Genomic DNA, 22,145 nt, shown 5'->3' on the forward strand with positions numbered 1-22,145 from the left:
AGCAGACATTTCTAGACCACTTCATGTCTCTGGGGGCATACTCACAGGAAGAGGGCCCAGGTCATTGGGGTTCAAAGATGCTTTTGACCGCATGTGTACTGGAAATTTCAGCCGTGGATCTTCCTGCAGGAAAAAAACGTACATGGTAGCTGTTAAGAGGGGCACCCTTCCTTCCTCCATGTTCCATGCACCAGTGAGGGATCCCAGCCTTCTGCTTGCTAGAGGAAGCTTGGCTGCCATGTCTCAGGAAAGAACAAACACTTCGAGTGGTTAACTGCTTCCCCAGGACTTAAAGAAGGTTCAGGGGGGAAGACAACCATAAAGGAGGAAGCATGGATGTTCTCCAGAGAGGGAGATGGGGTGACTGTTTACACCCTCTAAATACTGACCCTTTGAGAACAGCATTCCTTAGAACTGGGATGTCCCCAAATCTTTCCGAATCTGTCTAAGCAGATAGTCCATGTGCTATTCCAGAGACAGCCTGCTTCATCATACGAAACCGTATATGTGGTAGCAGGCAACTTGAATGGGACTCCTGATGGAGTTCTGATCATTAGGTTCTTATTCATGTCTTAACATAAAACTTGATAAAAATTTTTCCTTAAAAATATTTTCTTGGACTGGAGAGATGGCTCAGAGGTAAAGAGCACTGGCTGCTCTTGCAGGTCCTGAGTTCAATTCTCAGAGCCCACATGGTGGCTCACAACCATCTACATGCCAGAACACTGTATACATAAAAAAATAATAAACCTTTAAAAAGAAAGTTAAAAAATGAATATTTTCTTAAGAGACCAGTGGAAAAATCAATGACAGAGAAATATATACTCTGGCATCTTGGGTCATGGTTTATGGTTTCCAAAAAATAGACATCTAGTCTTGCCATATCCCTCATCTCTGTTTCTTAAGATGAGGAGAGCAGTCTGACTTGCCACAGTTCGGAGTTGCCTCTCACTTACATAGAGCCAATTAAAATGTGATGGGCCTTAGACAATCCACAGCTTTTAAATTCCAAAGATCAGAAAACATAAAACTCAGAATGATACTCAGTCAACCAGAACAATAATACCATCAACCCAAGGTAAAAAGCAAACCACTGAGGCATTTGACACTAGCTCCATCTCATCAAAGTAAACGAAGGCTGAGCTGCCAGTCAAATTACCAAAAGGTTTACTGCTTCATCAATTTTCCTGAATCAACAGTGAAAGCCAAGCACAATGGATTATAACAAAGTGAGAGGTTTTTGGAAATGGCAAGAATAAAGAGGAGCACAAACAGCACAGGCAGCCTTGTTTTCTGAAAGCCAGAGGAGATTTTAATTGAAGACATAAATCATCATAGCATTTCGTGACGGATGTTGACCCTGAAGCCAATGCATCTTTTAAAAGACTAAGATGTAGCATTTCCAGTATTCCTTGCAGCCCCCTGTGGCACAGAGAATTGTGCCAACATTTAGGATTTAGAGAGGCTAAGAAGCTGATGATCACTTGGGGTTGGTTAGCTGGACAGTAGACTTAAATGAACTCCACAATGTCTACTCACTTAGTGTTAATTCTGGGCTGGGACACCTGCCATGTATGCTTGAGACCCCAAGTAGTCAATGACCAAGTCAGGTTTACAGAAAGCCTAGGATGGCTATTAGGAGGTGGGGATCCTGGGTACTTTAGCAGGAAAGGGCAGTCAGGGAGTGAAGTCAACTGTACAAGATGATTGACTCTGCTGGCCACAGACAGGTGATGCAGAGAAGAAAAAAGATACAGATTAGTGGAAAGTATCAGCTCCTGGGGGAGGGAAAGGAGCAAGAGCATTAAACAAGCTCAGCTATGCAGGTCTGCTAAAGTGGCTTTGTATGGAAACCAGACTTCAGAGCATGGGCAGGCCCCAGGCCAAGGACTCATATTTTATTGTAATAGCAGCAATCAAAATAATGGCTGCAGCTGCTAGTAGTCCATCTGTAAGGGATACATGGCATTAACTGCCGAAGCCACTGTCCCTTGGACAACTCAAGGAGGTATGTGTTTCTGTAGTTGATGGACAAGTGACATGGCAGCTAAGGTCTGACAGCACTTAGGAACAATACTGAAATAAAGGTAAGATGGGTTACTAATAAGGTCTTCAATGACAAGAATAGATAGTAGTCAAGTATATAGAACACACTTGGCTATTCCTCTATTTCCTTTGGGTAGGAGAGAGAGAAAGAGAGAGGGGGGGAGGGAGGGAGGGAAGGAGGGACAGAGAGAGAGAGAGAGAGAGAGAGCGAGAGAGAGGGAGGGAGGCAGTCATCCTGATTAAAAAAATACATAAATACAGGCATAGAAATTGGTTTAAAAACAATCCTAAGTGTGCCTTTTTCCTTTATTCGCAGCAGTCATGCCTAGGCTATAGTCAGTTCTGTTAGTGTAAACTTGGGTAGCTAGCTCTAATTTAACATAAAGCATAAAGTTTGCTGTAAAGAGGTTGATGTATTGTTCTGTGAAAGGCATCAATATACTAACACACATGCTGTTAGCTGCTTCCTTAACAAGGGGTGTATGTATGGGGGGATGAGAAGACTGAGGTCTCTAGTGGCTCCCAGCATGCACTGCCGCTGGTGAGGCCAAAGCCATCTGTTATTACTATTTTTTAAAAACATGGTCAGGTTTAATTCCAGTTAGACTGCTGTCACACGGCTTTTATCACCTGTATATATAAAGGCTGTGCACTGTAGATATGCTCTGAATGGACTTACGCTCTCTGTGTGTATAGAAAGGGGACACTGGCCTGAGTCTTCTCATGCTTCCAGTGAAGTTCAAGAACCCACAGGATGAAGGGGGGAGAAGTGGTATTTTTACTGTTCCCAGTTTGTCCTATCAGTTGTTTTTCCCTTTTCTGTTACAGCTCTCAGACCCAAGAAGAGTGTGCTACCTGGCCACTGAGCCTCAAAATGCCTACTGCGAACATGCCTGAATTCAGAAAAGTGTCTTTTCTGTTCCCGCCTTCCTCCACCCTTTGTCAAGACGGACGTGCACTTCTGAATCTGTTTTTCAGGATGAGAATGCTGTATGGGTGGGCGTCTTTGTCTGGATGAGGTAACACGGCTGGGTTAGCACATCTACCTGCTGAGGAAGGGAGGTAATGAGGGTTTTCCAGTTGTTGCCTCAGACCTTTCAACGGCGGCAGCAATGCAATGCTTTAATTAATTAAATGTTCAAGTGAACAAATCAGTCAGTAGTAAGATTCTGGGTAAAAAGATACAACGGGTGCCGGGCATTGGTGGCGCACGCCTTTAATCCCAGCACTCGGGAGGCAGAGGCAGGTGGATCTCTGTGAGTTCGAGGCCATCCTGACTAGAGAGTGAGTCCCAGGACAGGCTCCAAAGCCACAGAGAAAACTGCCCCAACCCCCCCCCCTAAAAGAGAGACAACTGGTAATTAAAAGCAGGTTTCATTTGGCACCAGTGCCAGGGATAAATAAAGCTGGTGCTATTTAAAATGAAACCTGCCCAGCCGCACTTAATGCAGTTGGGGCGTGAAAGGCCGTGAAAAGGTTATGACTAAGCTAGTTCACATTACTAAAATCATAGCTTATGTTGGCAAGCCACAGTGGCTCCATTCACTAATCCTCTGACTTTTATGATATTTATCCTCTATCGCTGGAGCTCCACTTTCTGGCTAAGGCTTTGGAACTCCAGTAGTGCCACAGAATATGGGAACACCAGAAGGACAGTGGAGGTTCTGTGTCAATGACAAAAAATAATAAAAATTAAGAAAAAAAAAAAACCCAAACCAATCTCCACAGTTCTATTTTCCAAAAAGCTGCTCTCTTCTTCTCAGCCCACAGGCTGTAATACTATCTTCCGACTCAAAGGTGAGTCAAACAAACCTCCATGTCATTCTATGCCTCAGAAGTAGTTATCAGTTTACCAAATGAATGCCATCAGATCTCACTGGCAAGGCTCTTGGCAGGTAAGTAAATTCCTCTTTTGCAAATCAGGGAAGGGCCCTGAGAACAGTTCTCACTGTGGGGTGATTGGAAATTTGGGTGAGTTTCTGATCATCAGTATATCAGGAGGGTGATGGGAGCCATGAGCATTCAGTGATGGAAGCCAAGGATGTTAAACATCCCACAGAGGAAAGCACAGGCCTACAGCAGTGGCCAAGAATGCCCCTGTGGGGACACACTGCACCTCTGTCCACAGAACATCAGGGAGCACACTGCCCTCTAGACTGATTCTCAAGGGATTGAATTAACATTACACCACAGACTGAGCGTAAATGATAGCCAGGGTTACCTTGGGTGAAGCCTTTCCTTAACATAATGCCGCTGTCCCATCAACTGGGCAGTCACCACCATCAGAAATGGGAATTGAAGGTGCATGTGCACAGTTGATCCAAGACAGAAGAGTGACCCAGGGAAAAACTTGTATCAGTTCCGAGCAAGAACAAAAGCAGGAAGGGCAACCTTAATCCTTGAGCTTTTGCTACACAATCAGATTATACAGGCAGAAAAAAAAAAAAAAAAAAGAAGTTCCTGCTGCATCAAAACCAACTGCAAACAAGAGAAGCCAGTTCAGCTGAATTACAAGGGTAGGGACCATGCAATAGATGAACACTGACTTTTGAAAGTTCTCTACGCTGCCTTAAAAAGGCTACCTCCAACTAGGCTGAAGAAACAAAGAGTTGACCGAGGGATACCTTGGCTTCATCTCACTTCTCCCAATGCACAGGCTCTTTCACACATGGAATTTCAGAACACACGAAAGATCAATCAGCATGGCAAGAAAAATCAGTTTTGTCAAAACATTCACTGGGAAGAACAGTCAGGTTTGAACCAAGTCATACAGGCACTCTTTTAATCCATGAAGAAAGGAAAGAAAATGTATCACAGAAATATAAAGTGCTGATCTGAAATGAACACTAGAATGAAAATGACTCCTCTTGTAAGCACGTGTATGGCAAAAAGAGATGGGGAAAACCTTAGTTTCAAACGTTATCTAATTCTTAATACAATTACTAAGAGTATGAGATGTGATACAATGAAGCCAAAAGACTAGCAATGTGAATGCCACCTTTGCCCACCCTCCCAAATGGAACAAATTATTATTAAAATCAGCGTTTTCCAGAACTGCCAAGCTGGTACAGTATCCCAGTGGCTAGCATCTGTCTATAGCCACAGCGCCCAGCAGCCCATTAGGACACTTGCTTCAGAGTTGGTGACGAAACTCCTCTACAAGGACCACGAGTACCAAGTCAGAAAGGAAAGCAATGAACTGGAGCTCACGGTGAAAACGGAGCCAAATAAAAGCAGCAGCCTTACCCACGTTGTAGTCTTTGTGTTATGGTCAATGAAGAAGGGTCGGCCGTTTGGAGCTATCCTCATCTCCCAGCCTGGTGGCAGGAAGCTCTGTGTGACTTTGTGTTGTGGTTTGGGGGAGTTGTAAGGTGATGGCTGAGGGGACTGTGGGTTGGAAAGGGTATCTTTCACAGCGCGGCGTATGGGTGAGTCCTTGGCGCCCTAAGGGACAATAATGAGTGTTAGAACTCTTCACCACGTGCCAGTCCAACACGTCACAATGCAGCTAGTGCCGCAGAAACTCTTCCTCAGAGACCATTGAGGGAGAGGCTCCCCCAAATCCCATTTCTCCATTTATTTTCAAACCAACCTAACCATGCATCTTTCTATCTGTTAGATATGCAACAGTATCAAGGATGAATAGTCACAATTCTTTGCCAATCATGCCAGCCAAAAATACCATTTTTATGGGTGGAGATTTCAGAGTGAGCAAGATGGGCTTCTGTTCTCAAAGAGCCCGTCATGTAATGAACACACTGACAGGTTTTAGAGTCCAGAAGGAGACCTCCATCGGTAGAGGCAGTCACCTGGAATGACATTTGTTACCCTACATTCCCACCAGTCTAGAAGTGCTCTCATCCACTCCCATTGCATAGGAGCTTGCCTCAGGGCACTTTAATTTACTCATTGACTCCCTAGCTTTTCTGAGTCTCTGCCATTTGTGAGGTTCAGGGCTGCCACTAAAACACAACCAGGAGAGCGCATAAGCAGATGTCCAGCAATGACTTAAGAGATGAAAATACACATTAGAAACATGTACCCACACAATGGAAGCCTCTACATTCAAAGAAAACATGAACAAAGCAATAACTGTAGTATAAAACTCAACAGAAGCATCACTATTTGGAAGAGTTATGAGTTCTGGTGAGGTAACAGGCAAGAAGGAGCAGACACAACAGGAATGGTACAAGTTCGGCAGAGACGAGCACCAGTCACCAAGCATGGCGCCAGCCAAATGAGAATGGAGATTATGAGAGAGTTCAAAATGTTAGCTGGGCAAGACACAGAAGCATGAGGGCAGTCTCACAGAGCAGCCTTCACCACCGCCACATGACTGCTCAGTGTGGAGCTGCCTGAGAAATGAAGTCCAGTTTAGAGAGAAGAGAGAATGAAGGGAAGCTACAGGTCCCTGTTAGATGAGGCGGCCTTCTCACCTCCAGCGGGGCAGATAAAGTTACTGTTGGCGAGCTGAGGCTACGAGGCCGGCGGATCTGAGGCTCGACTAGGTGGTTGTTACTGTTTGTGGCTGATCCGGAGGCACCATCTTCTGCAAGCTATTTTGGGAGGCAAAAACAAGTTAGCTTTGTATGAGGATCTCCCTGTGTGTGATCAGGAACATGAACCCCAGCAACAACACAAACAGCCATAATAAGAGGTCTGGTCTATTAAAGCAACCTAATAATAATGGGGCAAAGAAGGGGAGACACATTGAAGATAAATAAAAATGAATCACTGGCCAGTATAAAAACTAGCCTGGGGGGGCGGGGGAGGGATGTCGGGGTGGGGAAGGGAGCTATCTATGGCCATAGGCTCATGTCACAGTAAAATAAATGTATCCAAGGACCAAAGTGCTCCTCAGGCAAATAAATACTGTACTGAGAGTAACCCACGTCTTTGGTGAGAACATGCCTTAAACACAGGCTCTTCATATTGGGACATGAACATCATCAGGGCAGGATGCTGGCCATTACATCGTGGCTGCTAAGGCCCTTGAGCCTGGGTTGGATGGTGATCTTCATACCTGCATTATTGGCCGAGTCCAAGTTGTGGTTCGATTGTTATGATTGACATAGTATGTGCGTCCCTTAGCATCTTTCCTTTCTTCCCAGCCTGAAGGTAGGCCCGGCGTGGTATGTACATAGGCCACTGATGGCTGTTTGTGCAAGAAATCATTATTATTTCACAACTAGGATTTGTTTTCTGACCAGTTTAATAAAGTAACACACACCTAGAAATTATATTCCTCTGGGCAAGAAAAGTTAATGCTGTTTGTGTAGGAAAAAACAAAAAAACAAAAACACAGACAGACAGACAAAAACAACAACAACAAAAACCCCCACAACCCACATACAAAGAGTATCAGGAAGTCAGAAACAGACTTTAAGAGTTTCAACTCTCCTGTCAGATGGAAGGGATCCATATTCTTACAAGAATGGCTTTTAGACCCTGGGGTCTTATATAATCATCACTACGGTGTCTGCAGAGAAAGAGAATGTACCATAACCTGGTTCAGTTGCTGAAGTTCATTGCTTCATCACATAGCTCGAGAGAGAATTTCAAGCTGCCCAAACTCTTATGCCTACAAGAGGAATGCTCTAGACACTTCTAGAGAGCTGGCTACCCACAGATGCTCAGTACATATTTCTCCCTGAGGCCCAGTGTGCACAAACTTCCAGGGCAGAATGGGACACAGGGCCTTTTCTCTGTGACTTGCACTTCTTTATAATCTCAAGGAACCATATCATGTCTATGGGGCCTCATATGAGAGGCTCTGTTTATACCAGTATAATGACATAGAGTATATCTTTCCCAATCTGTGATGCTCAGTTTGGAATGTGTAATTGGATAGTGCACATTCTATCTTTTTTTTTTTTTTTTTTTTAAAAGGGTTTCACTATGTAGCTTTGGCAGGCCTAGGACTCACTATGTAAACCAGCTGGCCTTGAACTCATAGAAAGCCCGCCTCGGCCTCCCCAGTGCTAACCACACCTAGCATGAATTTCATCTTTTTATATAAAGAATTCCTGAGACTTTGGCTTGTGTAAGAAGCAGCCTGAGAAATATAGCCTGGGTATTAGAGTACATAGGATGGTTGAATGACTGACAGCAAAGGGATGTCCAGGGCCAGCACTAGGAACACACTTGCACATGTAGTGCTGTATTTGTGCTGGAGAAACAGAGCTCTAGGGGAGGGACTCAGAAAGCCAGTCCCTTCCAGGGCCGCCAAGACTTCGGGGAGGTAGAGGGACAGAAGCCCTGTTGCTCTGAGTGCTGCCTTCCCCGTGGAGTCTTCTCTGACCAGCCCTTTAGGTACCTCAGCAGGGGCTGCTTTCCTGGACCTGGGACCCTAAACTAGAAGAAGCAGGAACACCTATACTGCAGTTACTAAGGACTGCAACTGAAGAGGCTCCTCTGTCTGCTTCCTGCGCCGAACATTACACTCCAGAAAAACTAGCTTGAAAACTAATTGGGAAGCAGCTCACTAAATGGTTATTTCTAAGCTGTGTTTATCAGGAAGGGAGAGAGTATGAATAAGGAACCTTCTTGCAAAGAAATGCAGCAAACATCTCCTTGACATTTTCCCAGACAAATCCTAAAGGATAAGGGAATTCCAAGAACAACTAACTACACAGCATCCTGTATCCAGGAGTAAGACAATCACCGACTAAGGGATGTAAAGCTCTTATGACCATGAAAGGCAGACCAAGTGGTCCACAGCCTAAATGGAGGACACCAGCAATAAAGCTCTACCTCCCTCCAATGACTTCACCTAGATTGGCCAAAAGTCTGATATACTGTCAACTAAGCAAATAGGTAATACTTTTGGGAAACTACACTTTGACTCAGTATTGCTTATATGACCAAAACTTGTTTTACTACATGGACTATTAAATAGCACTTGCTACTTTTCTCCATTCTTGATGAGTTATGTTTTGGAGAGAGGCAGTTTGATACGTTCTCAGAAAATTCACTTCTAGAAACATTAAGACTTAAACAAATAGTGATGTCATTCCTGGAACAGATACTTTCGAAGCCACTGACTTGGATATTTCACAATCTCAGAACTGAACTGTCAGCTGCAAGAACTTCCTGCACTCAGGTTCCTGGTACAGATCCAGTCAGTTTACAAAACTAGGAGGACAGCAGAGAGAACACTGAATTTGTCTAAAACAACCATTCTCCTCTCAACGGGGACTTGAACACGCAACTGGTAATGTAGTTGCACCTATGCAAGACGCTGTTATTAAAATATTTCTCGACAGTGTCCTCTCTAAATCAGCATGTGGAAAAACTTGTGCTGATGATCACATTTATGACCAAAACATGGCCAAATCATCCAGGACACATGACCAGCAATGATAAGACTCGGTTTCTCCAGACAGCTCAATGTAAGAGACCCAGGCTTGGGGCCAAAAGACTGCTTTTACTACTACAAGTAACAGTGTACTTCATACCACCTCAAGACACAAGCTAGGCAATCCAAACATAAGCTGAACTTAACATTTCCATTTTCATCCACAGACCAAATATGCGTTTTATGATCCCAAATTGGCATTCACTTTAGTTTCACTAACTACAATGAAGAACCAGATTATGTTTACACTGAGAAAATTTGACTACCCATGGACACTAACGATCATAGATTCTCCATGACTCACCCAGACCCTGACATAGTGGTATCTCAGGATATTTTTAGAATCTGTTCAGTGAAGATCAAAGGACTCTTCTGCTTTCTATTTGAAAGGGAGAGCCCTGCTGTGGCCTGTAAGAAACTGACACTGGAGTACAGGCTTTTGCCATAAATCAAAGGGCCATGACGCCTTGGATAAGGATCAGAGCTTCATCACGGTGTAAGGAAAAGTTTTACATAGAAGAATGGCTACCACAACATAGTGGAGTGGGAATGCCCTTCAACAAGGGAAAGGCGCATAAACTTGGGTGTATTTCTATCACTGAATACTAAATGATTATTAACACAGTCAAGAAAAATCAACATAAGCTAAAAATAGTTTGCTGAGCATTATGTATGCAACATCATACTGGTGCCCCACACAAAAAAATTCAAACCAAAACAGAAGCCAGTGCATGTGACTGCAGCATGCTTGTGGGGGCCCAGGGAGGAGTGAGGTGACATGTCACAAGTTTCTGCCTGGCATATGCATCAAAGAGGAGGTCAGAGGAAAAAACATGCTAGGAGACAGAATAGAAAATGGAGAGGATGGGAGGGAAATGGACTTGGTCCTTTCAAACTTATCTTTCAAACATCAGGATGGGAGAATCATTTAGGAACTACCATTGCCAAGTCTTTAAAAATAAAAGACCAAACCCAACCCATGTTTTAGTTCACTGATGGAGAAACAGACAAGAAGGGGGCAAGAAAAGTACAATCCCACAGCCACATGGGTTTTCTTTCATATGGATGTCCTGGCACTATAGCAGTTCAGTTTGCTCTGTCATTTGCTATCATTAGCCATCCCAACTCTCCAAAGTTATAAGCAGGTTGCAAATCCAATTAAACATAAAAAACGGATGCTACATTAAGAGGATGCTTATGAGTATAAAGAAACAAAACCATCCCATGGAATGGTCTGCCTTGCAGCCCTACTACTTTCAGAGTAACTACCAGCACACAGTAGGAAATCAACTACCTCATGTAGACTTCTTCAAATTCTGCTGGAGGTGGGGCCTGGTTCTCCAGTACATGAATATTAAGTAGGCCACAGCGGCTTAGCAACCTTCTACTGTGCTCACTGCACTGATGGCCATTTGAGTTTCCTCTGTGTAACATTGAATGCTAAACATCCTTCAGTAAATCAGCTATTGTGTAGGCAAAGTCATTCACCAATAATAAGTAGCCAGAGCATGTGCAATAAAGGTGAAACAATAAAGAAAGTTCTTCAAATAATCATCTAAGCTCAAAGCATCAAATGCAGGTCTGCCTGCTTGCAAGGATCAAGTACAACACAATGAAAACAACTAGCCAAATTGAAGTCACATAGAAGCTTAAATACTATTAATCAAAATAAGGAAATGATGACAACAATAGTGGATACTTGCTAATTGCTCGCTGCCCTGGAAATCATAAAAACACATGTCCATTCCTGTGAGTCAAACTCCTTGTAGCAGAGAGAGGTTTTTGGTTATGATGGAGTTACAGAAAAATCTGGCCCCCTGTTGAAAAAAGTGTGGTATGGGAAATAGAGAGGCGTGTACAGCCTCTCACACATCTGGACCCACACGTACAGGCCTGAATGATTCCTATGGCTTCTCTAGCTGAATCAAGTGATGGAGCAAGCAAGAGAAAGCTCAACAAGGAACAAACACATTGACAAAACTATATTCGAAAGGCTCAGATTAGGCACACTTAACCAGCCTTGACAGTCATTCTATTAGAATTGCACGGGATTCAAAATGACTTCATTTTACCTAGTACCTTTGAAGACCCAAAATGAGAAGTTAAAGATAAGAAGCACACGTGTCTCTGGACCACATAGAAACTGACCTTACTTTGAAAATGGGAGGGCACATATTCACCATAATCAAAATAATAAACTACCCCATAGCCTTTCACCATTAGGGTTCCATAACTTGTGTCATTACCGTTGATTCCTCACCACCCGTGACAGTTGATGACCGCGCTCGCCTAGTTGGGGTGCTGGGCTGTTAAATGATAATGTACATCAGTAACTCGCATTTGGGGAACCATCCACTGCTTAGTGAATCAGGAATCACTGCTGTGGCGATGCTGTGGCAGGTGACATGAGATCAGGATCCCCAATCTCCACCTTGTCCAAAGGAAGCTGAGCACATACCAGTGACCAGCAGCCAAAACAGAGGAGAGCATATACTCTCTCTGTACCACCATATCACCCCACAGAGCTGCATCCTTGATAGGAGACACTAGCAGCCACTACAAATGGGATATTCCGTTCTCCACAATTCAAAACTAAGATTCTTTTGTCTGCAAATCTCTGAGAGGCCACTGGTGGTCAGTGAGTGCACAGCATCTTATGGACAAGGTGAGAAGGTGAAGTCATGGTTTCCAGGCAAAGGGACTCCGTGGCAAAAAAAAAACATTGATGCTGATTTTGAAGAGGAGAGCGAATGCAACTAATTTATACAGGAAAATCACAGAATCATCAGGGGGAGAAAGGCCCCTACCCGTCCATCACAGTCTACGGTTCTGCTTTGGGAGGTCGGTACTGGATCCACCTTAGCTTGTTATTAGCCAGCCTTTGCAGTGGACCGAATTTATTATTTTGGTTGTCAAACCATCACTTCATTTGTTACTATAAGATACTAAAACCTAAGCGGAAAATGTCATTTGAAGTCAGGTAAAAATGTATACAGAGAGGAAGATGTTTTAAAAAAATTCAAATCTGTGGCCTGCCTTCAAGTTCATACACAATGAAGCAGGACATTAAGGAGGATTTATAGCAATAAAAAAAATTAGGCATGGTGGTTCATGCCTGCAATGTAGCACTCAGGAGGGAAAAGCAGGAGCCTGTTGCAAGCTTGAGGCTAGCCTGGAGTATCTAATTAGAGTTCCAGGATGGCCTTGGGCTACAGACCAAGACTCTGTCTTACCCCGACAAAACCCACAAAAATCCAAACAAATAAAAGGCCAAGGTCAAATATTACAGTGAACATTTAAAACCATAGAATATTTTCACCTCCCAAAGAAGAAACACATTTTTTTTTGGTCAATTCTTTCTTGTGAGGCAATGCCCATCTGCTCTCCAATTTGATATTATATATATATTGGAATCAAAAAACCCCTCTATCATGCCCATGTGCGCTCAGACATATCATAGCTGTAGGAAGGAGAGAGCAAATGGCAGCTGATGTTTTCATTCATGGAGCTGTCTTTACTGTAGTTAGCACAGGCACTCTAACTTAGAAAAAATTAGGCTGTCTTGCTGGAAGAGTTCTTCCTGACCAATGCTTTTACAGAATTCAGATACCAGGACCACCACTAGAGCTAATGAATGGACTACACAGTTTCAGTCCTATAAGCATGTCAGAAACGCATTCCTTTGAGTGAGAAACCAAAGCAAGTTTTTAGCATTTTGGAAGCTTGGTTACCAGTTAGGATTCTGGGCTGGAAAGTCAAGATGCTTGTACAATTTACTTAGAAAATTTTGAATATCTTGCTTTGTAAGATGAATGGATATGCCCAGGAAAAACTCTTTCTCAGCAGCCCTGAAGATTTTAAATCAAAGCTGAAAAACCAGCTGAGGACTGGAAGTGAGTGTTCATTACCGGTGGTAGGTGAGCCTGCTCAGCAACGGTGTCAGTAACACTGCAGGACCGAAGCCTTGATGAGGGCTCTCTCTGCTGCAGGGGAGGGAAAGACAGGCAGGGTTAAAAGGCATATTCTCAGAATCAGTTCACTGACTTGCACACACTGCTCTTTGACATCGGGAGATAACGAGACACCGTCTCTTTCAGAGCAATGACAACAGTCCTTGCTGAACTGTCTCAATACTCAGTGTTTCCCAGCAGACCAGGATTTAAAAGTAAAAGGAGGCCAAGACTACTGGAATGGGAAAGAGACTGGAATGTCAAGGTCCCCGTTCAGGAGCAACAAGAGGTCAGTAGTCCTGTACCCTAACTGGGATGCCAGTTCTGGGCAAATACTCAAGTGTCAAGGACAGAGGAAAAGAGGGAAGAAAAAGTGACATATAGCTCTCTATTGGCTACTAGTACTGTTGACAGTGAGCTAGCAGAACTGCATGGCCATCTGCACTTAGACATCACCCCCTCCTTCCTATGAGAGGTCAGGGGTTTATATTTAGCTTCCAAGTGGAACTTCTGTAAGGACCATGAGTGGAGCAGAGTGTGAGGCAAACCCAAAGTCTTTCGTGTCACACATAGTGTTCCTCTCACTAATTTGAACTCTATGTTGGTAAAAGAAGCCTCATGGATCTGAACGAATATCCTAGAAGGTAACAGACAGAATCCACAGGTTTCTTACTATCATGCTTACCCAGGGTACAGCTTGCAGCACATGTGACCTTTAATATTTTAAAGTAACAAATAGTAAGTTAAAGCCAACGGAAGCTCTGTGGTGGTAACAGGGACAACTCATGCCTTCCCATAGTGGGCAGTGTGGAGTCATTACTGAGCAAAATGTTTGACCCATTTCTCTTGAATACAGAGTGGCTCTGAACATCAAAATAGGAGGAAGTCCCCCAAGGATATGCTATCACACTTGGATATGCCCATGCTCTGGAAGCACTTCATACAAGTACTCCCTACTCTAATTGTGACAAATGCTAATTTACATCAACATAGAAAACTAGGAAATTTTTTTCCCACATGGTTTATATAAATGGTATATAGCTGCTGTAATTTCAGCAATTCCTTCTTTGATACGTTTTAAATACATGGCTTTGTGGCTGATGCTGTTCCCATAGCAACAGTTTTACCGATTCAAATATCTCATATAACGCAACCTCTTTTCTATCCATTTAGTACTAAATTTTCATCTCAGTGGTATTTCTCTTTTTGAAAAACATCCATAGAATTTTAATGTGAAAACACATTAACAGGAAACCCCTGCAGCTCATGCAGCAGAGGCCAGCAGTTTCTTTTAAAAGGAGAACACCATAATTGATGGGCTCCTAATTTTGTACTTAGTGGCTTTTATGCTTTATGTAACCCTCCTATCATTTACATTCAGAATGCTCATAGGAGTGACTGTCGTATGAGAATGCCATTTCCAATGTAGTGACTATCATCATTTCTCCAGGACATCTTTAGATCCAATTGCTCAAGAAACATGGTGTGTGTGTTTGGTTTTAACTCTGCACACACAAGAATGGTCTATGGGCTTTTCCTGCAGTTTTGCACTAACAACTGCAAAGTTCCTTGTCACTGGTTTCATTCCTTCTCACTGACCTGAAAACTTGTAGAAAGTATTTCTCTGATGGCCAAGAATCCTACTTCAAGTGTCACCATCATGTCAGGGCCATGGTTTCCTACATTCTCTCCTCAGGAGTTCATATATTGGGTTTTGGGGTTCCTTCTACCTCCTAGTGAGGCTTTGCCAGGGATAACCACTTAAACATCTGACCCTACTTATTTGTGAAATGGAATATACAGGTGTGTTGAGTATGAGTTTAGAAGACTGGCTGGGATGCTTTAGGGCTCCTGATTCTCCTCCACAGGACAACTGACTTCTTGATAAAGACATTACTTTCATGAGCCTTGTGCATGGGAAAGAAATCCTTCAAGTTCAAAGCTAGAAATTACAAAATTAATAAATAAACAAACTAAAAAAAAAATCACGGAATCTTGTTCCTCTGAACTTTTTACGAACAAGAAAAAGATCTGGTGATAGTCCACTTCTTTCTAAATCAAAAACTATTTTTACTTGCCAAGGCAAATTTTCATATAGACATGCCTCTCCTAGGGAAGGGGATACCCAGGGAGAACCTGGGCTGCCAGTGTTTCTCAGCCTTCCTAATGCTGCAGCCATTTAATGCAGTTCCTCATGTTGTGGTGACTGCCAGCCACAAAATTATTTCTGCTGCTACTGCATAACTGTAATTTTGATATTGTTATGAACCATAATGTAATATATGATATGCAGGATGGTCTGAGGTAAACCCTGTGAAAAGATCATTTGACTTCAAAGGGGTTGTGACCCCCAGGTTGAGAACCACTGTCCTTGGCTATTGCCTGCATACAAGAGTGTCCTAACGAAACAACGAAGGACTGACTACTGCTTAGCCTTTCTAACAAGACCTTGACTTACGATCAGAGAACTGAACTGTTCCCCATTGGAGTCTGGAGTGATCTGTAGCCTTCTGCTCAGTTCCTCTGACAGCTCTTGGGGGCTGGTCCGAGACACAGGGGAGGCAGGAGGTGGGGGCAGAGCCAGGCTGAGAGAATCTCCTGCCATGTTCACTTCCTCTGAAATGGTCTCCCAAGGCTTTGAAAGAATCAGACAGTGGGGTAAGTGTTAGGAACTGGGGATTTACCCGTCTTCCCTCCAATAAAACATACAACATTCATAACCATTCATAACTGTAATCAACAGCTGCTCAGCATGAGGCACAAGATTCAGGATAAGCACAATTGGGACAGGACCACTGTCCCAGTTAACAGACAGGGAAACTTAGCTGAGAGAGCAAATTGCTGACATAAGCAGTCAATTGAGGGGTGTGGCCAAGTGTGAAGGAGGCGGGCCCAGTGGCCACAATCTCATTATGGATACACACTCCCCTGCAGCAGCTTTTTGCCTGCCTCTGTTACAAATGGATTAGAAACACCTCAAGAATTTACAAGTAATTTTCATGTTTTTTTTTCCTTTCTAACCGCTGTGAGGGTTCTTAATGACAGCAGCTTAGATACTGCAGAAGAACGGTTAGTGAATCTATGAGGAATCCCTAACTTACTGCTCCAATACAGGCCACTGCCACCTTTTGTGATGACTTCCCAACATAAGGTCAACCCAAGGATCAGAATCATTGGCATCAAGTTAAGATCATTTCTGATGTGTTGCTTAATTCATTTCCTTTCTCAGTAATTCCTATTAACGCAAACTTGTACATTTTAGGGTAATCTCTCCTAAGATGTCAAGCAGTTCATTAGAAACTTGTCCGTGACACCCAAACAAATGACAGAGCTCACACAAAAATGACAACCTTAGTGTTGTTTCATTAGATTGGCTAGATCCTGGGGAAAACCAGTCACTAAGCAAAAATACGCAAGACTTTCGCACAAGAAAAAAAAAATGTTCTCCCCTTGACACATAAGCTACTGGACTTGGCTGCACATGGGTTTCAAAAGCCATTTCTAAGTTAGCTAATACTCAGATGGGAATCAATTAGTTATAAGGTCACAGTCTTCACATTCAATATGCAGCTTACTGAGAGGAGAAAGCAGGGTGCAAAACCACCCAGGGGCTTGTGGGAAGATGGAGCTGCTTAGCTCGCCAACATCTCTGGATATCATACCTCAGGGCCCTCTCCACCGCCTTCCGAGGCCTCGGGCTCCAAATCTTCACTGATGTGCCTCCGTGAGCGGAAGCGCCGGTGTGCAGCCTCCTGGTTGATCTGCCTGATGTTATTGTCTGACTCAGAGGACACATCCCTGAATGGAGGGTGAGGAGGTATAAGAAGAGAAGGTGTTCAGAACTAGCTCTCCAACAGTCCACCCCTCACTGTGGGCTACACACTGACTAAGATGTCAGGGTCAAACACTAACAAGGAGCATGCAACCAATGGGACCTCTTCCATTTTCTGGCTAGTCCACACTGCAGGTTCATTCTGAGATCGCAAAAGCAACTTCAGTACACTGTACAAGAGTTACAGCATCTTTCAGACATGTACAGCCACCCCTCTGCATCCATGGGGAATTGACTGCAGAGCCCTTCCTATCCCCACAGATCCCAAAATTCTCCAAGTTCAGTCCCTAACAATGAATGACACTGTAGAGAACACACGAACAACTTCCTGTATACTTCAAATCACAATGCTTCACACAATGAAAATACTCTACAAACAACTGTTATCCTGCACTGTGTAGGGAATGAAAAGGAAGACAAACCACCGCTCAGGATCAGCACAGGCCTTATCTATTTTCCTGGATAGTTTTGGTCTGTGGTTGGCTGAATCCACAGGTGTGGGAGCCATGAGTCTAGAGGGATGGCTGTTCCTCAAGCTGCACTTTAGTATTTAAGAGAGAAGAGAAATCCAAGTCCTTCAGTCTGTGATAAGCCAGGCCTCTGGAAGGAAGTGACAAGCAAGCTCATACATGCTCACACATGCAGTCTGTTAGCAGGTCCCTTCTAGGTCTAGTCAGAAGTGACAGAGCAGCTAATTTGTGTCATCAGTAATTGACTGAAGGCTACTAACAGCACAAATTCAAGAGGAAGTCTCCTGAGCTGTGTGACTTGCTTTTAGCTGCTTTATGTCTTGTTTTGACAAAAGGCTCACATTGAAATATTTCAACCCCCTTCCCCAACAACCTACCTCTAATAATCCAAATGAACACCAAGGGCTGACCTCCCAAATACACTTGTACTTGAAGAACACTGTTCTGTCACACCCTAGTTTGTCACATAAGGTTCTTAAGGCAGGATCTGGGTGAAGAACTTATTCTTGAAAACAACCTAATAGACAGCATCTTAAAAATAATTCGCAGTACATGACAGGTAAAGGTCCCTGGGTGGGGGTAGGGGGACATCAGCTAGATGTTGCTGGGGTGGAAGTCCAAACACCCTCCAGAGGTACTTGCAAACATGCTCAATCCAGCTCCACATCTACTTAGTAGAAATTATGCTGTAGGTTAATGGGCCAAAATAATTGAGGATTTTAGTTTAGGTGAATTGAAATACAGTATCAATCAACAGCCTAATTACAGAGTCTTTCTAAAAGAAAGGATTTAAAGTCTGTAGTACTTTCAAACTCACTCATATCCTAAATAAAGAGCCCACTGGACCTCAGAGTAGCAACAGTATTCAATGGGCAATACTGTAGGAGGACAACACAAACATCCTGAATAGTGAAATATTTCTATCAAACATCTTTACGCTATTAACTTTAGGGCTAAAGGAGGTAGTGTAGTGAGATATCCACCTCGTCTGCATCTGTTGCATTGACCACGCCTGTTTAGGTGTGGATGTAACTGGGAAGGCTAGGTGTATTGTTACAACTTAGGATAGTTTATCATATTGCACTTTACAGTTCTACCTCTAGTCTAGACATTTCAGTTCTATCTCTGTTAGTGAGAAATATACATATGTATATAGTTACATTTTTTGAAGTCTTTGTCCTTGCCAAATTATTTTGGGAAGCTTCAGCCATTGTACAACTAGGTTCCTGAGAATTACAGATATTTTCACCCACATTTCTTATACCTATGAGATTGGTCAGACATAGATTTTGATCTTCAAACACTTCATAGACCTGCAGAGTATGACATTTAAATGTTTTAATATTAGTACTCCATTGACATGAGACACAATTGCTCCTGACAGCACCAGCTAATCCCGAGAATATGTTGGGTACCGATGTCACTCCCTATGGAGTCTGTTCTCTTCTCAGCTAATGGCCTCCTGGGCAAAGAACTGCCCCTACCTCAACAACTGACTGTGGACATGCGGTCCTACTGTGTTTTAGTTTTTTTTTTTTTCCTTTCTTTTCTTTTATTAGGCAGAGTCTCTTTATGTAACCCTGGCTGTCCTTTACTCACAAAGATCCACCTGCCTCTGTGTCCTGAGTGTCAGGATTAAAGGCGCACACCATTGTACCTGGCCCTCTCTTGATGATTAAGGATGAACACAATTGCACTTCATGGCTATTTTGCTCACTTGAAAATTCTTTACTCCATGTGTGTTTTGTCAAGATTGAAAGCCCTTCTTGAAATTCAACCCACAGTTACTCCAGAGGGATTCTGGGGGCTCTACAAACAGGATTAAAACAAGGGTCACCATACCTGAATTGACTACTTCTCTGTCTGCATCTCATATCCTCTAAAGTACATGAGTGTCAACTACTGCAGTAGTGTGTGTGTGTGTGTGTGTGTGTGTGTGTGTGTGTGTGTGTGTAAAGAATGCTGTATTTTAGAAAAGTGATGTCAATTTCCCATACCCAACATGCTCAGTTAATCAGCAACTGGTGTGAATGGTAACTCTGATTTTGAAATTCCAACCAGGGGCTTTGTGATGGTTCATTTTCATAGTCAACTTGATGCACTGAGAACACAGCTCTCCCATATTTCAGAGGACTCACTGATGGGGAAGTGTCACCTAAATGTGGGTGCTACCCAAGCAGCTGGAGGGATGGAAGAAGAGGAAGCTGGATAGCCCAGGAATTCGTACTCTGCTTCCTGTCAGTTTTGAAGCCAGTGTTCCCACTGCCACGAGAGCTCCTTTGTCTCAGCCCAAAGCAATGGAGTTACTCCCTCCCTGGCTACGAACCTTCAAAACTGTGAACCAAAATAAAACCCTCCCTCCCTTAATTTATCTTAGGTATCTGGTCACAGTAATGACCTCTCATAATTGCTCCTAGGTATCTGGCCACAGCAATGACCAAAGAGTGGCACAGGCTTTTCTCATCTAACATAACAATACAAAGAATCTGCACAGGGTGTGTGTGCATTTAACTAAGTGAAAGAGCTGCTGACTACCTACAAGTTTCTACAAGTGCCTACAGTTGCCATTGAGCTTGATAAACTAAGATGCAAAGATGACTTTACTGGGAACAGGGAGACAATTTGAGAATGCCTATGTCATCTTTTTCTTCAGTAGCTAATTTTGCATACACAATTTCCCTTTGAATAGCATGGGAAATGATAGGAGTGACAAGACTTTACCACTTGACTGATCCTTCCTTGAAATCAATCTCAGTATCCACGTAGATTAATGCCCCAGACCATGTCCAACCCAATTTGCTTTGTTTTAATAAATTATATTGATTATTATTATGTGTGACAGTGTGTGTGTGTGTGTGTGTGTGTGTGTGTGTGTGTGTGTGTGTGTGTATGGGATGTACTACAGCATGTGTGTAGAGGTCAGAGGGCAACTTTGGAAATAGGTTCTCTCCCCCACTGTGGGTTCTGGGGATTGAACTCAGGATCTCAGGCTTGAGATACTGAACTGTGTTGCCCCACCCCTTGGCCTCAATGTGCACGAGTATAATGATGACCCAAACCACAGAGATATGACTGATTACTAGAAAATTAGGAGATGTATTGAGTATTTTATAATCAAAAGCTTAAAGCAAGCATTTCAGCTTAAGAAGTTTATCTTACAGAATGGTATTTCTTCATTTAAAAAGATTGTCATTTTTGTAGTAAAATATAGTTTACATCTAAATAGGATTAAGAACAAATCTAAAAGGAGGTGTTTTAAAAGCCACCACTAGACCTGAGGAGATGGAGTGACTTCAAGGGACACCTTCTGCTCCATAGTTATAAGTAGAGGCCTGAACTTGGCCTGGACAGTACCCCAAGCCATGTGTCTAAAATCACTTCCTGAAATGGCTCCTTTTGGCCAATCATTCATCTAAAACCGTATTTTGCTGTGTTCTTACTCTGGTGCTGGACATGAGGATCTAGGAGTGAGAAGTCCTAGTTCCAATATTTTCCTACTAACTCTCTTCAAGGCAGCTCACATCTGAAATCCTAGCACTGGGGAGAGGCTGGATTAAAAACCAACCAACAAACACCCAACCCAACACACAGAGAACACAGGCTACTGAGATGGTAGATGAGAAGGGCCCGGCAGCAGACATATATTTGTCGCTAAGAGCCTGCTTTATCTCCTGGCTCTTATTTGCTTTTTGGGGAAAGGACATGATCCACAGGAGCTGGCAACAGGAGAAAGCAAGCAGAAAACAGCTGTGATGAGACTCCTGGTGCACTGCATGTTTAACTGTGGGACATCTGTCAAGAGACAGTGATGTGAACTGCCTACAGAGGATCCTAAGCACAAGGGAAAGCCAGGAACAAAATGAATCCTGCCAATTCAGAGGGTTCAACTTTGGGACACAAGTCTAACAAACTGGACAAGAATCAGAGCCACTGAAGTAGTCTTTGTAGGGTGTAGTTATGTAGCCCAGAAGTTCCTATTTCACCTCAGTGCTGGGATTATAAGCCCATCTCTTCATTTCTGCCCACCGAGGTAGCTAATTCTTTGACTTAGGGCCTGATTGATCACTACCCAATGTTTTCAGATACAACTTCTTAATTAAGATATTTTCTCACAGTATAATTTTTTTCTCTGAAGGGTAATGGAACTGTCTATAAAATTGAATTATGACTTTTTTTTTAAATCTAGAAGCAAATGATAATTCTTCTGGAGGGCCCAAGGCTTCTGGACAAGTCAAACAGTTAAGGGGCAATAATTCCAAATCGATAAACTGCAGAAGAGACTTCTTGCTTTTGAGATGCTTCACATGTAAGACGCCATTCCTATGTAACTGACACATCTAGATTGGTTTGAGTTAAGTATACACTTGTGGAACTACCACCAAGTCTCAAGGACCTGGTCCTGTGCTGTCTGTTGTCACCTCATTAGCAATTGTACATCTTTTCCCTCAAATAAAGACTTCCATCTGCAAGGTTCTGAGTAATGAAGGTGG

At 43.1% G+C, this 22,145-nt stretch overlaps 1 protein-coding gene across 2 annotated transcripts in view; it reads right to left on the reverse strand.

Moving 5' to 3' along the window:
- Nucleotides 1-22,145, reverse strand: part of Nedd4l (NEDD4 like E3 ubiquitin protein ligase) — a 324,233-nt gene that overhangs the window by 31,628 nt on the left and 270,460 nt on the right. For both annotated transcript variants that reach the window (XM_027402751.2, XM_035440119.1), the window contains 7 exons: nt 17,016-17,151; nt 15,812-15,988; nt 13,312-13,386; nt 7,070-7,201; nt 6,483-6,602; nt 5,293-5,490; nt 46-123 (listed from right to left, as the gene is read on the reverse strand). In XM_027402751.2, the coding sequence (XP_027258552.1) occupies nt 46-123; nt 5,293-5,490; nt 6,483-6,602; nt 7,070-7,201; nt 13,312-13,386; nt 15,812-15,988; nt 17,016-17,151 (916 nt within the window). The remainder of the gene's footprint in view (nt 1-45; nt 124-5,292; nt 5,491-6,482; nt 6,603-7,069; nt 7,202-13,311; nt 13,387-15,811; nt 15,989-17,015; nt 17,152-22,145) is intronic.

The sequence above is a fragment of the Cricetulus griseus genome, chromosome 2, assembly GCF_003668045.3.
Source record: "Cricetulus griseus strain 17A/GY chromosome 2, alternate assembly CriGri-PICRH-1.0, whole genome shotgun sequence".
Classification (NCBI taxonomy): domain Eukaryota; kingdom Metazoa; phylum Chordata; class Mammalia; order Rodentia; family Cricetidae; genus Cricetulus; species Cricetulus griseus.